The sequence below is a fragment of the Diabrotica virgifera genome, chromosome 5 (genome assembly GCF_917563875.1).
Source record: "Diabrotica virgifera virgifera chromosome 5, PGI_DIABVI_V3a".
Lineage (NCBI taxonomy): Eukaryota > Metazoa > Arthropoda > Insecta > Coleoptera > Chrysomelidae > Diabrotica > Diabrotica virgifera.
In genome coordinates this window covers 86,377,061-86,393,037 of record NC_065447.1, presented here as the reverse complement: position 1 = coordinate 86,393,037, position 15,977 = coordinate 86,377,061, and the positions used below count along the sequence as shown (strand labels likewise).

Sequence of the window (15,977 nt, the reverse complement as noted above, 5' to 3'; positions counted from 1 at the left end):
AATGAGTTTTGCGGTGGACATCAGAACTGATCATCGGATGGACAAATGGATGGTAAACAAAAAAGTCAAAAAGATTTTATTAGCTCATGAGTTTCTCGAGATAACGCTGTCAATTTTTTTTCGTTTTATCTATTTTTGACATCTTGGTATCACTCAGAAATCCAAACAAAGGTTTTTTTGCAAAATAGGGTGAAAATCAACATATTTATTATTCTTAAACAAAAAATAAGCACAAAACAACGAATATCTCGACAGTGTTGCCTCAAGGAATGCCCAAAGAAAATATATAAGTACAAAATTCCAGATGGGTCGGCCAAGTCGTTTTTGAGTTACAATGTCTACAGCTTTTGAAAAAAAGCAACTTTGAGGAAAACGCGTTTAAAGTATTGTCAACTTTTATTTTCAATTTCTTTTTTGTCTGTCATATCGTAAAGTGATGCACACCGGAATATCTTTCTGAATCGCGGAGTAATTTACAAAAGAGAATGAGAACAGCAGTTGACCGTTGTCGGTGGCACTAACCTGCTGCAAAGCGAGTCGAAGGTAGGGATATTCAACACTAGTATCGTTCGCGGTAACGATCCCGTACTTGTCCAGGATTACTTCGCATGCGCACTGTAAAAAAGAGCGTTCTCTTTTTTAAAGTGCGCATGCGATTTTTAAAGTGCGCATGCGAAGTAATACTGGACAAGTACGGAATCGTTACCGCGAACGATACTACTATCTCCATACCTCCCTACCTTCGACTCGCTTTTCAGCAAGTTTGCGCCAGCGCTCTTGAGCATAGTAAGAAACGGTCAACAGCTATTGGCCGTTCACAAAAGCATTATCTTTTGTAAATTATTCCGCGATTGACGAAGTTGACTCAAAACTGCTTTTTTCAAAGGCTGTAGACATTGTAACTCAAAAATGACTTGACCAACCTACTTGGAATTTTGTACTTATATATTTTCTTTAGGCATTCCTTGAGGCAACACTGTCGAGATACTCGTTGTTTTGTGCTTATTTTTTGTTTAAGAATAATAAATGTGTTGATTTTCACAATTTTTTGCAAAAAAATTCGTTGTTTTGATTTCTGAGTGATACCAAAAAGTCAAAAACGGATAAAACGAAAAAAATTCGACAGCGTTACCTCGAAAAACTCACGAAATAATAAAATCTTTTTGACTTTTTTGTTTATTTCTTTACCATCATCTAATGATGATTTCTGATATCCACCGCAAAATTCATTGTTCTTTGAGGAGTTTTTAAAAATTTGCCACCGTTGGCTTATTTTTCAATATTTTTCCTTAAATGTTTTTTGAACGATCTATGAATTGTAGTGAATATGCTTATTTAGTTTAAGAAATAAAATAATTATACCATATTTTCAGGAAAAAAATCCCAAATATGTGCTTGATATTTTTAACTCTTGATTTCAAACCCTTCGACCCACTTTACGGATAGTTATGACAATATTTTGATAGACAATCCATGCAAATAATACTTGTCTATGTATGATATTTAAAAACAATATATTTATTTCATTGGACTATTACTTGTTTATTTAAAAATTTCTTATAATAAGTTAATATATAAACATAGTTTTTAAAATTATTCATCACCTAAAATTATGCTCATTTTAATAGTTCATGTTTTCGTGAATAGATTAAGGGATTCCGCTAATTTTTTTTATTATTTGAATTTTTTTTTTGGTACATATTTACACAGTTGGGCAAAGGTTTACTCACAATTATTTTTTGAACTTATACGGGCTGGAAGGAAAGACACGTTTTCGTGATGTTAAGTTTGAGACACCCTGTGGGGGATAAGACCTAAGTGTGGATATACATCGAAATCATATTATAGTCTTATGTTTTGTGAACATTTTATTTTTTGAATGTCACTGATATCTTTAAAAACAAAGGAAATATACGGGTTTATTTTTTAACATGACGTGTTTAACTGCAACAAATTAAATGAATAATACAAAATATCAGTTAACAAACCTTTAAAAACAGAAAGGCACATAACGTTAAAAATTCTGGTCGGCATCCTAACAGGTACAGTGGGTGATCATATTATTAGAGCCACCTCAGAAAAGTTTACTTTTGTTTAATAATGGTATGTAAGTTTTTTCTTTATCCGGTCCACATTGCCTTTGAATAATAGGCACACGAGTTGCCAGCTAGGCTGGGCAGCACTGACAAATAATGGCATCTGAGTCACGCATTGCCACACAAACGGGTTGCCACTATTGTCAGACTATTTATTGCACTTTCATAAAGTGTAACAAGACATCCAAATGGCAACTTCTTCTTCTTCTTTCTCGAAACTCCTCATGCTCCTTAGGGGCGTCGGAGGTTTTATTCATCTTCTATCCATCTCTTCCATTTCTTGCGGTCCTTTGCTAACTCTTTCATTTGTTGATGTGTTTTTCCTTTTTCATGTCCAATTTCTATAATCTGATCGATCCATCTCTTCCTTGGCCTCCCTTTCCTTCTTTTACCATATCTTTTCGATTCCATCACCTGCTTTGGTAGTCTTCCCTGGTCCATTCTGTTAATGTGTCCATATCATTTTAATTTTCTTTTTTGTATCTTGGTTATTATCGATTCCTGTTTCAGTATTTGTCTAATATCTTCATTTCTTATTCTGTCCAATTTCGTTTTTCCTGCTATTTTTCTTAGCTGCTTCATCTCCGCTGCGTTTATTGTACTGTCTATTTTTGCATTGTTTACCCATGTCTCACTTGCATATATTAAAGTTGGCACAGAGATTGCGTTGTATACCTTCAGTTTTATTTCTTTATCTATTTCTTCCTTTCCAAATATTGTTTTATTTAGTGCATAATAGATCTTATTTGCTTTATTCGCTCTGTATGAGGTTTCTTGATCTATCTTTCCATCCTCTGATATTATTACTCCAAGGTATTCAAACGTCGAGACTGTTTCTATATTCAAACGTGGAGAATGTTTCTATTATTTCGTTTTTGCACCTAAATATCGTTTGGTTTATTTCTTCCCTTTTCTTTTGGGTTACTATCATGGTCTTCGTTTTCTTTACATTTACCTCCATTTTCAAATTTTCTATTTTCTCCACCCATACATTGATTAGATTTTGCATTTTCTCTTTATTGTCTGCTATTATTACTAAGTCATCTGCATATAGTAATCCCTCCATTCTCACTGGTACTAAATTCCTGTACCCTATTATTGACTGTAATTGCCTTGACCTTCTTTTAGCGCTCTTCATTACTCTATCCATTACTTCTTCTTCTTCTTCTTAGCCTTCTATCGTCCACGTTTGGACATAGGCCTCTCCCAACTCCTTCCATCGGTCTCTATCCTGAGCAACATATTTCCAATTCGTTCCGGCTACTCTTTTAATATCATCAACCCATCTCATCTGTGGTCTTCCTCTCGGTCGTTTACTTTGGTAAGGTCTCCAATGTTGTATCGTTGCATTCCAACGTTGGTCTTTTTGTCTAACAGTGTGGCCTGCGAAGCTCCATTTAAGTTTGGCAACTTTTGTTGTTATGTCCTCGACTTTTGTTTTTGATCTTACCCAGTCGTTCCTCTTTTTATCTGACAGTCGTATACCTAACATTGCTCTTTCCATAGCTCTTTGTGTTGTGGCTAGTTTATTCATATTTGCCTTGGTTAGGGTCCAGGTTTGACACCCATATGTCATGATAGGAAGGATGCACTGGTTGAACACTTTGGTTCTCAAATATTGAGGTATTTTGCGGTTCTTAAGTATCCAACCAAGTTTTCCAAATCCTGCCCATGCTAGTCTTGCTCTTCTATTAATTTCCGCACTTTGGTTTTCTTTGTCTAGTTTCAGGATTTGGCCTAGGTAGATATATTCCTGGATTTTTTCTATCTCACTGCCATTTATAGTTATGCGTCTGGGGTCATCTGTGTTTGTCATTATTTTTGTTTTCTTCATGTTCATTTTCAGGCCGACGTATTGGGAGCTGCCTGCGAGTTCCTCCATCATAATTTGCAGTTCCTCGAATGTATCCATTACTAGTATAAACAAAACTGGGCTGAGACTGTCCCCCTGTTTTATTCCTCTCCTTAGGTTTATTTTTGGCGATCTGTTTCCATTTATTTGTACTTTAGCAAGTACGTTTCTATACGTAATTTTTACCACGCTTACTATCTTTTGCGGGATTTGCAGATCTTCCATTACTGACCATATTACTTCTCTATTTATAGAATCAAAAGCAGCTTTAATATCTATAAACGTAATATATAAGTCTTCTCCTATTTCGCTTTTCCTTTCAATTATATTTCTCAGTATGTATATATTACCTGTTGTTCCTCTTTCCTTCCTAAATGCCGCTTGTTCTTCTTCTAGTTTTCTTTCCAGTTCTTTCCTGAGCTTCCTTTCTATTATCCCGGTGTAGACTTTATATGCCACTGATGATAAGCATATAGCCCTATAGTTATCACATTCCGCTTCATCTCCTTTCTTGTGTAGTGGTATCAATAAATTTTCTTCCCAGTCTTCTGGTATCTTTTCTGTTCTCCATGCTTCCCTCATTATTTCCAGCAGCCAAAGCTTGTCTCGTTCTCCCACGTACTTCATCAATCTTTATTCTTGCCAATCCTTCTTCAATATCTTTGATATGAATTTCGTCTACTCGATTGTCTCTATCCACTTCTCTTGCCTGCTGTCCTCTCTCCTCATCTTGTTGGTTACTTGCCTCGAATTTTTCTTTATAGTGCTTATTCCATATGGTTAGTATGTCTTGTATGTTTGATTTCAATTCATTTCGCTCATTTCTAATTCCACTTATTTGTTTCCTTTTTGTTCCTTTCATGCTTCATATTTTATTCCAAAATTGTTTATTGTTATTCCCAAAACCTTCGTTCAATTCTTCACCGAATTCCTTCCAGCTCTTCTTCTTCGCATCTTTTACTAGTTCTTTCACTATATTTCTCTGTCTTCTGTATTCGTCTCTGTCTTGCTCTTCATTTGTGTTTATGTATCGCTTCCACATTTCTTTCTTCCTTTTTGCAGCTTGTTTTATCTCCTTATTCCACCATCCAGTTCTTTTATTATTCTTACCATTCTTTCTTATTCCACATACTTGTTTCGCAGTGTTCCATAACGTGTCTCAATTTTTTCCATCTCTCTTCCATATTCCATATTTCCTCATTGTTTTCATACTCTTCCAGTATTTTATCTGTCTCTCTTTGGTATAACCTCCTCATTTCCATATTTTTCATCTTATATATTGCTATTCTTGTATATTGAGGAATCTCTATTATTTCCATTAGTTTCATGTTTATCTCTGCTGTCACTAGTCTGTGTTGGGTACCGAGATCGGCTTCGTTCTCTGTTTTTATATTCTGTATCGTTAGTTCTGCATCTCCAGGATATACTATGTAGTCAATTATGCTTCTCGCATTTCTTTCTTCTGCTACGTATGTATATTTTTCGTTTCTCGGTTGATACCAGAAGGAATTACCTATTAACAAATCATTTATTTGGCAGAAACTTATCATTCTTCTATCATTTCTATTTATCGTCTCTTCTCCATACCTTCCCAAGCAGCCTAATACCATATTTTCATCATTTCCTATTCGTGCATTCCAGTCTCCTAGTAAAATTATGTTTTTGCTTTCCTCTTGTATCTCATCAATAATTTTCTGTATCTCATCATAGAATAGTTCTATTTTTTCATGCTCTGTTCCTTCTACCGTTGCATATACCTGTATTATGTGACATTCTTCTTCTTCTAACTCTATTTTTATGTATATGGTTCTTGATGATACTGGTTTGAATTTGGTTATTCTTCTATTCATTTCTTTCGTTACAACTATTCCCACGCCTTCTTTTGCCCTTTGTCCTATCTGAACTCCAGAATAGTATAGTATGTGCTGCCCTCCAATATCGACAAATCCATTTCCTACTTTTTTCGTCTCGCTTACTCCTATCAACTGCAGCTCAAATCTTTCCATTTCCTCTTTTAATTCACGTTCCTTTCCTGTTATTGAGGTTATATTCCATGTACATATTCTCGTTTGACATTTGTTTTCATTTTTCTTTTCTTCCTTGTTATTAGTTTTCCTCGTTGTTTGCTCTTTCAGATTACTGGATGTTCCATGTCCTTTCCTGGTCGTCATCAAAGTCTCTCCGTCCAATTCGCTTATCAGTTTTCTGGATGGATTGTTCCTGGGTATTTGTTGCTTATCTCAGGTATTAGTTTATCCGCATCATTGTCCCTTATCCATTCTTCGTTATCTATTATCAATTTTTTAAACTTTACTTTGACTTTCTTCCCCTTGCTTCGTTCTTCTTTTGCCTTTATTCTTATTTGTCCTTGTATATCCCTCTCCTTCTTGCTCATGTCCTCGTTAATATATATTTTTCCTTGTCTGTACCCTCTTAGTTTGATTTTATTCTTCATGACATTATATTTTTCAGACTCGTTGCTTAGCTTGATCAAACAGGTTTTACTGCCTAACTTTTTAGCATGTGCTACTGTTACTTGCACTCCTAGCTCGTTATCTAGGAAAGTTTTCATTTCCTCTTTTAGAATGCTGTGTTCATCCGTCTTGATATTTAGGCCTTGGATTAGGATGTTATTTCTCCTTTCTTTGTTTTCTAATTTGTCTAATCTATTATTTATCATGTTTATATGATTTTTCTGTAACTTGTTTTCTTCTTTAATTAATTAATTCTCTTTCACTATTTCCTTCATCTCATTAAAATATTGCTTATTGACCTCCTTTATATCTTTTATTTCTTGATGCACAGCTTGTAGCATCTCCAACAACGCCTCCATTTGTTTCTCCATTTTTATTTGAATGGAATCAGGTTAGGTATCCACAGCATCTCGAGTGCAGTTCATAAGGCGTGAACCCTACTCAATTCAAGCTCACCCAAACCCTGTCTTCCGAGCTGGCCGTGTATACCTTCCTAAAACCTCAAAATATTTTCTCTATTTTTGATGTTGTCTGCCGTATTTGAAATATCTCTTAGGCCGGCCCTGTTTTCTTTCCGCTTCCAAATAATGTGGTTCTTATCAGTACTGATGTCGCTTTTCTGCTTTTTATTTTGGCTCAGCTGACGGCGTTTATTATTGTCTAAATTAATATAATTAAATGTATTTAAATTAGTTCTACTTACAGTTCTTACCGCTTTTGTTTTCTACATGCAATCTATGCTATGGAACTTAACTATACAATCGGTCTAATGAATTAAAATACACCAATAACCTTACAAAAATTGGATTTGATTAGGAGCACTTTATACACAGCTAATCGCTTTCCACTCGCAGGACCGTTTGGACTCGCAGGACCGTTTGGACTCGCAGGACCAAATGGAAACAAATGCAATAATATATGATACAGCTCAATTATATACCTTTCCTCTAAAACATTGAATTTTACTAGGTGACTCTAATGATATGATCATTCACTCTATGTGTCGACCAAGTAAGCGGCATGCAGAGCGCAACCTAAGAGAGACGAGATTGTTTAATGGAAGCTCTTTGATGTTTGGAGGTGGATTTTCCTTGAGAGTAAGTACGGATTTAGTGTTTACGTGGAGGCTCTTTAAATAGCGAGATGTCCATTGCACAGATTTTCGTTGAACTCTGTTCGTTTCGCACTAGATATAGGAAATAATTTCATTTTAGTGATATAGTAAGACATGGCCTTCTAACGTATCGCATGTCGTCAGTTAAAACACATATTAAAGAGAAACCGTCTGCATCTAAACATTCCATATATGCATTTGGCACCTAGGAGTTTTCTATTGGTTCCTTGCTGCACGCGGCCATATTTCAACCAATAGGCGGCGAGGTGCCATTCACGTATACGGAATGTTATTCGGTGCGAAATTCATATACGGAAGCTTAAATGTTCGTAGACGGAAAAAGACAACTTTTTATTAGAGTCGATTAAAAGGAGATTGATTTTAAAATACTTATTAATGTATTATTAAATAAAAATAAAACAAATATAGCATATGGAATGTTATTTGCTGCGAAATTCATATACGGAATGTTAAGTGTTCGTATCTCGTAAATAAAAAAAGACGACTATTTTCGTCTGGTAGCACAGAGCCCTAAACTTCAACAGAATTGAATAGCTGAAACATATCTAATAACATTAACAACACGTGCAAGTCATTAAAATTCTGCTAAAGCGAAACCACAGCGAAACCTTAGTCAAATAAAGAAATAATGTCTCTCAAATATATAACATTCACATTATTTCGCACCAAATAACATTTCATATAGGTAATAATTGCTTTATTTTCTTTAATACTACATTAACAAAATTTTTTACAATCAGTCTTCTTTAACTGACTTAATAAAAAGTCGTCTTTTTTAGTCTATGAAAACATTCCGCATATGAATTTCGCACCAAATAACATTCCAAATACTATAATTATTATTGTTTTATTTTTATTTAATAATACATTCAAATATTTTAAAATCAATCTCCTTTTAATCGACTCTGATAAAAAGTTGTTTTTTCCGTCTACGAATATTTAACATTCCGTATATGAATTTCGCACCGAATAACATTCCGTATACGTGAATGGCACCTCGCCGCCTATTGGTTGAAATATGGCCGCGTGCCGCAAGGAACTAAAAGAAAACTTCTAGGTGCCAAATACATACGAAATGTTTAGATGCTAACCGTATAGTTTCTTTGTTAGTATAGATATCAGAAAAACCCTATCTATCTATCAGCGAGGTTCCTACAGCCTCTGCCGCTTCTCGCATTTCGACCGCCATCGTTTTCTGTCCATCTATTCGTCTTCTTTGATGGCTCTATCTTTCATGATGTGCCGTACATTTTTTTCCCAGGCAACTGAAGGTCTTCCCCTTCTTCTTTGGTATGGTATGTAATTTAAAGCTTTATTTTGCCATCTATCTTCATTCATTCGTTTCACGTGACCATACCACACTAGTTGTCTCGTTTCAATTTTATCTACACTGGAATATACAGTATGTGTCCTCCTTCTAATATCTTCATTCCTGATGTGAGCTTTTTTAGATATACCAGAATATATATCAGAAAAACTCAGAAAAACTCAGAAGAATCAGAATATATATCAGAATATATATTCAGATATATCAGAAAAACTCAAAAAATAAAATGTTTATAAAAAGGTACCTTTGTACCTTTTTCTCCCTACAGGGAGTCTCAAACTTTTGTTTCAGTGAAAATACATGTAAAAGAATAAAATCGTCTATATTTTTTTCTAAAGATATCAGGGGCATTTAAAAAACAAAATGTTTACAAAACATAAGACTACAATATAATTGTAATGTATACTTGCACTTGTACCTTGTCCTCTCGACAGGGTGTTTCAAAATAATTAACATCAGAAAACCTTGTCTTTTTTTCCACCCGCTATAAGTACAAAAAATGGAGTTTGAGTAAACATTTGCCCAGCTGTATAAATACCAAAGAAAAATCTGAAATAATAAAAAAAATCAGCAAAATTCGTACGTCTGTTTATAAAAAAATCAACTATGAAAATGAACATAATTTTAGGTGATGTATAACTTTTGAAACTATATGTGTATTATACATTTCAAAATAGATGATATTGTAAATATATTTCGCGTACGTTCTTGGGACATTATTGGAGGACATTTCATTTAATAACATGAAATTAACTTTAACTTGGGAATATGCGTCAGAAAAGTCGTAGCTTAGATTTAGTTTACTCTCAGCATTAACATTGGTTAATATCCTACTATATCCTGCTGAGGAATTTAAAATGCAGTTGATTTCACTTCACATAATAAGAGCAGTTTCTTAGATTTTTCTCTGGAGAAATCCTTGAAGTCAAAAAAATGAGATGAAAATCATTTTTTAGCAAATATTATTTATTTATTATGTAGTAGGTATATTATTATAAAAATTCTAAAGTATGAAATTTTTGGACGACGAAAGTCACCATCTTTTCACAAATCCGAATAAAAAGATTTTAAAAGCAGCTAAAGGTATTTTTTGACGTTAATTTACTTGATTTTCTTTTATAAAGTACATAAAAGAACGGTAAGAAAACAAAACTGCGAAATTGCAATGCAGATTGAAAATTAAAAAAGAAAAATAACCGTAGAATTGCTTTTCAAGTTTCCGTCAGCCAGAGCCTTTAGAATATCCGAAGTCTGGATATGGTAATGGAAATACCTCCAAGGCGTTTGTTTCCGTCCTCTTCTTTCACAAACAACGCGGATCTTAAATTAGCCCATTTCGTATTTCAGAGTTTACATTTTATTATGAGGTAAATACATTTTTAGAATTATTATCAAATCCGAAGGGGTGAAGCTTTAACTTGTCTTGATTGATTTCAAGGAGAAGATTAAACGTCTTGAAGGGATGGCGTCTTTGAACGTTAATTACGTAAGAAATGTTTGTATACTGTACAAATATTTATTGTCAATAACGATGTATTATATTTTGCTTTACTATGTAAAGAATTTCAAAACGTAAATGTACATAACCGAAAAATAGAAAAAGTTGCCCATTAGAGTACATTGCAACCCACGTGGGAAGAGTCCTGTGATGCCTCAGGTTAAATCCATGAATATTTTCAACATTACATCATTTTAATTACATTATGTAAAAAAAATTTAAACCTTTATAACATCTAAAGGGTTTATACTGGTGTTTTTTAACACACATTCTGGTGGATCAGGCATATACATTACTGGAATTAAACATTAATGATAGAATTCTTCTTCTTCTTAAAGTGCCTATCCGTTATCTTGACTTTGTTTACCGCAGCACGGAACAGTTCAGTGGTAGTCGTGTTATACCACTTTCGTAAATTTTGAAGCTAGGAAATGCGTCTTCTTTCCGGTCCTCTTTTACCATTTACCTTCCCTTGGAGAATCAGTTTTAGAAGGCCGTAACGTTCTTGATTTCTCATTACATGTCCTAGATATTCTAATTTTTTTTTGTTATGAGGGTTATGAGAATTTCACACTCTTTCCCCATTCTACGCAGGACTTCCACATTAGTAATTCGGTCAACCCAGGATATTTACCTAAGATTCGCCTATAAGACGACATTTTGAAAGCTTTGAACCGATTGTAGATGCAACAGTTATTGTCCACGCTTCCATTCCGTAGAGCAGAACTGTGAATATGTAGCATTTCAACAGAGGGTATTTTGTTTTTAATGATATGCCTCGACTGTTGAAAATGGGTCTCATTCTAACGTGCTCATGCTGCTTTCGCTTTTATTATTCGCTGTTTAATTTCGGTCGAGTGCTCCCATTGGCTATTTAAATTGGTGCCCAGATATGTATTGTATATTGCTCAACTCTTTCGACATTCTGTTGGTTGATTGTTAGTTGAGCGTTTTGTATTGGTTTTTTACTAGTTGTCATAAATTTGGTCTTCTTTATGTTTAGATCTAGTCCGTGTCTGTTGCTGACTTGTGGTATACGATTTGTTAATATCTGTAAATCATTCAGATTATCGGCAAAAACTGTGGTGTCATCTGCATATCTAATGTTATTCAACCATTCACCATTTATTAATACTCCGTCTAAAGCTTCCTTAAATACCCATTCAGAGTAAATATTGAATAGTAGTGGAGATAAAATAACACCCTGTTGTACTACTCGCTCTATTGCAATTTTATCAGTCAACTGGTCTTCTTTTTTGATTTTGGCCGTTTGGTTGTAATAAATGTTTCTGACAATTCTCAGATCTTTGTTGTCAATTCCAATTTCTTGCATTAGAGTTATTAATTTCTCATGTTTTACTCTGTCAAATGCTTTCTGGTAATCTATAAAGCATTTGTATTATTGTGATCTTGATTATTGATATGAGATAATATTTTTATATGTCATTTAATTTAATCAATGCTTTAATACTAATCTAATTAATTTACCAGATCGCATATCAATGTGTTTTCAATCTCAGGGCTTTTTATAAAATTAAGTACTTACATACGTGGCTTCTAAGTATTTCTTAATGGTTCCTAATCGGGATAGGAAAGAAAAGAGTAAAATAATAACACATATGGGTTACAATTGTAATCAAAATATTGTTTATTTTATTTAAATGGCAATCACTGCTTAATATTTGCTATATCTTATTATTCTTAAACATAACATTTACACATGGGAATCTTATTTCCTTTTTGTTTCCAATTGAAAGTTTTTATTAACATTTAACTATTATGATTTATTAGCAACAATTCTATTTAAGTTTGATGAAGCTTTTCTGATATTATTGATTATGTTTCTTCAATTTTAAATGTGGTATTTAATACGAAAAACCCATACATTCATGTCCAAACAAATGAGACTGACCTTTTTCTGGTGCTCTGAGAATGTCTTCACACAAGACCCGTTTCCTGCTATCCTTGGCTGCAATCAAAACCTCGTCCTGGCTTCCAGTAATGTTCTCCTCTGAAACTAGCTCGTATAGCTCTCGTTTCCTGCTTCTGTCGTGATGCTGTGTTCTACCTTTTTCGAAACTGCAATCAGCTACCGGGAACTCTTGGCTCAAGGAGGTTCTTTTACTCTCAACCTGGCCTACCTCTCGTTCTACGATCGATAATCCACACTCACGGAACTACACCGGCTTTCTCACTCTCCGTACACTACCGTCTACTACTCGACTTCACTTCTCGACAGCTCAAAACATTCTGATCTCTATTTGTCATTCATTCCCCTACTTTCTAAATATCCCTTCCAGATTCACAAATCAAACTTCCACCACCAACTCTCATTCGCAGTATTCCTCAAAACCAATTTTTAAACTTTCTAAATATGCTTAATGGATTTCAAAGAAAATAGTTAATTCCCATTCTAAAATTACTTTCTACTATATACAAATTTTTAATGACCTATTCTCTATTTCCACTTAGTCTTATTTAGCATCGGCTAATGATCGATCCTTCCGCGAACAACGATAATGACCTATTAACGATTTCACTTGAGTCTTATTTAATCACTTCTTAAAATTAAATATAACAATTTGTTGTATACAGGTTGTTCTAAATTTATATGCCCGTGGTTGAGAAAATTGAAAATATTTTATATTAAATTGAATTCTGTTTATAATTATCAAATTTTAATTTTCATATCAAATAGAAATATAACAAATCCCCGCCTTCTATTCGATAAAATTTATCTGCATTTTTAAATAAATTTTCTCGAGGGCAAAACCAACTCCCTGTATATTTCCTTACTTTAATCTACGTCTTATATCCTACTTACTATCTACTTCATGTAATTCTGTCTTTTATTCGTGATATTTGTATACATCGTGAATATTATAAATTCCTCGGATCTTTTCCGAGTTCCTGTGCCTCAACTCATAACTATTTATCCCATTTTCATTATTCACGATATACGGGCCTTCGAAAACAGGCATCAACTTTGCGCAAATGCCCCCAGGAAGATTTGATACTCGTAATGCCCTCACGAGTACTTTTTCACCCTTGTGGAAAGTCACTGGTCTTCTTTTTCTATTTTGTTCCTGTCTTTGGATATATTTTTCGTTGCTTCGCCGTAATCTTCTCTGTACGGTTTCAATCACCTGTTGATATTCTTTTGGCTCTTGGTCTTCCCATGGCCTTATCGGCAGTACACCCTTCATGATGTATTCTGGGGTCTCTTTTGTTACTGTGCTCGGAATTGTATTTAGATACCTTTCTATTTCCGCCATTTTCCTGTCCCAGTGGCGATGTTGACCATCTGTTGCAATGCGAAGAAATTTCGTCACTTCCTGTATGAATCGTTCCGAAGGATTACTCTGTGGATGCCTGATGCTGACAAAATTTGTCTCTATTCCTCGTTCTCGAAGTTGTCCCTTGAAACGATCATTTCGGAAATACGTTGCATTGTCCAGTAGAATCTTTTTTGGTGTTCCTACTATGGCTATAAAATTGTCGATTTTTCTTAATATTTCTTCCCCCTTTGTGGTGCGGCAACTATATAATTTTACGTATTTTGAAAACACATCCACCATTACCAGAATATGTTTGTTCCTTTTTGTGGTCATAATTAGATCGCTTAACATATCTATTGCTACAATGTCTAGTTTGTTTCGGGCTTCAATATTTTTGGCAACATTTTCGTTTTTGAAATTCCGACTCTTATATTTTTGACATACATCGCACTTCTGGGTAATTTCCTTTGAAATGCGGTAATCCTGTCGGCTTATGTAATTTTCCCTAAAAACGAGCCAAACTTTTCTGCTACCGATATGCCCATGGTCCTCATGTAATTTCTTTATTATCTTTTCGGCCAATGTCTGTGTCACTAAATATAGTTCCTTTCCGTCTATTCTCTTAAAATATATGTTATTTTCTACTTCCGCTCTTCTTTTCTCTCTTTCCTCTAGGTCTTCCTGGTTTGTCCTTATCTCATTTAAAGAATATATCCCTTCTTCTTGTATTAATCTATTTAGTCCCACCTGTAGAGTAATTGTTTCCTTTTTTCCGGTGTCCTCATCCCGTGTTAGAGCGTCGGCTATTATGTTGTCTTTTCCTTTTATATATCGGAACTCAAAATCATACTCCTGTAATAATAGAATGCCTCTATGTATTCTATTATTTACTAATCTATTCTTCATGATATGTACTAAAGCTGCATGGTCTGTTTCGATTGTGAATTTTGCTCCCAATAAGTAAAACCTCAATTTGTTTACGCAATATAGTACACTGGCAAACTCCAATTCTGTAACACTATATTTTCTTTCATGTGTTTTAGTCACTCGAGATATAAAACATATCGGTACTTCTTGGTCGTTTTGTATTTGAGACAGAACTCCTGCAAATTTTTGTATGGACGCATCAGTTCGGAGTATAAAAGGTAAATTGTAAATGGGGTGGTATATTTTCGTTCCTTTTGAGAATTCTCGTTTTAATGTTTCGAAAGCTTCCTCCTGTTCTTCTTTCCAATTCCATTTTATTCCTTTTTTAAGCAATTTTATCAGAGGGATTTCCTTTTGGCTCAAATCGGGAATCAGCTTTTTAAAATAATTTATCGTGCCAAGAAAACCTCTCAATGTTTTCAAATTCGTTGGTCTTGGGTATTCATCTATGAGCTTGACTCTGTCTTCGGCTAATCTTACTGTTTTGGTGTCCAATTGAAAACCCAAATAAATGACTTCTTTTTGAAAAAATTGACATTTTTCAATGTTTAATTTCAATCCCGCTGTGTCCAATTCTTTCAGAATTATTTCTATGTGTTCCAGATGACTCTGAGTATCTTGTGAAAAAATTAATAAATCATCGATATAATGAACTATGAAATCTTCATGGCGATTCAAAATGGTATGTAGAGCTCGGACGAGTGCAGCACAAGCACTCTGCAATCCAAATGGCACTACCTTAAACCGGTAGACAATACCATCAATAGAAAAAGCGGTGTAGTTTCTACACTTTTCAGCTAACGGTATCAACCAAAAACTGTGTTTTAAGTCAATTTTCGAAAATATGTGTGACCCGGTGATTCTTCCAAAAATGGCCTCGATGTTTAGAGGTGATTCATATTGTGATACAGTGTGCTGGTTGATATTCCTGGCATCTAAACATAATCTCAATTCTCCATTGCTTTTCTTTACTATCACAATCGGGTTAACATACGGTGAATCACATCTTTCGATGATTTGATCTTCCAACATTTTATTTATTTCTTCTTTCACCTCTTGTCGATACTTGTATGGAATCGGGTAAGTCTTTGATCGAAAATTTCCCAAGTTTTTCACCTCAAATGAATGTTCGTACTTTTTAGCCACTCTGTTTTCCTCATTGATCAAATTTTCGTAGTTTCTTAACATCAACCGCAATTCTTTTTCTTTCCCTTCTCCACATATCAATTTTCTGTCTTTTTTTTCAGATTCTTCACACATGTTTACCGTGCATTCCGCATCCTCGTTTGCATATACCTCCTCTTCAAATACCACTGTTTCAATCATATTCTTTTCACTTTCATTTTTTAGCTTTATTTCTTCTTCTCCTGAGCTCGTCTTTTCTTTTGAG

At 34.3% G+C, this 15,977-nt stretch overlaps 1 protein-coding gene across 1 annotated transcript in view; it reads right to left on the bottom strand.

Moving 5' to 3' along the window:
* Window positions 1-6,628, bottom strand: part of LOC126885395 (uncharacterized protein DDB_G0287625-like) — a 78,565-nt gene extending 71,937 nt beyond the window's left edge. Inside the window, exon 1 of the mRNA XM_050651959.1 lies at window positions 6,263-6,628. Coding sequence (XP_050507916.1) covers window positions 6,263-6,628 — 366 coding nt within the window. The remainder of the gene's footprint in view (window positions 1-6,262) is intronic.
* Between the last annotated feature and the right edge of the window lie 9,349 nt (window positions 6,629-15,977).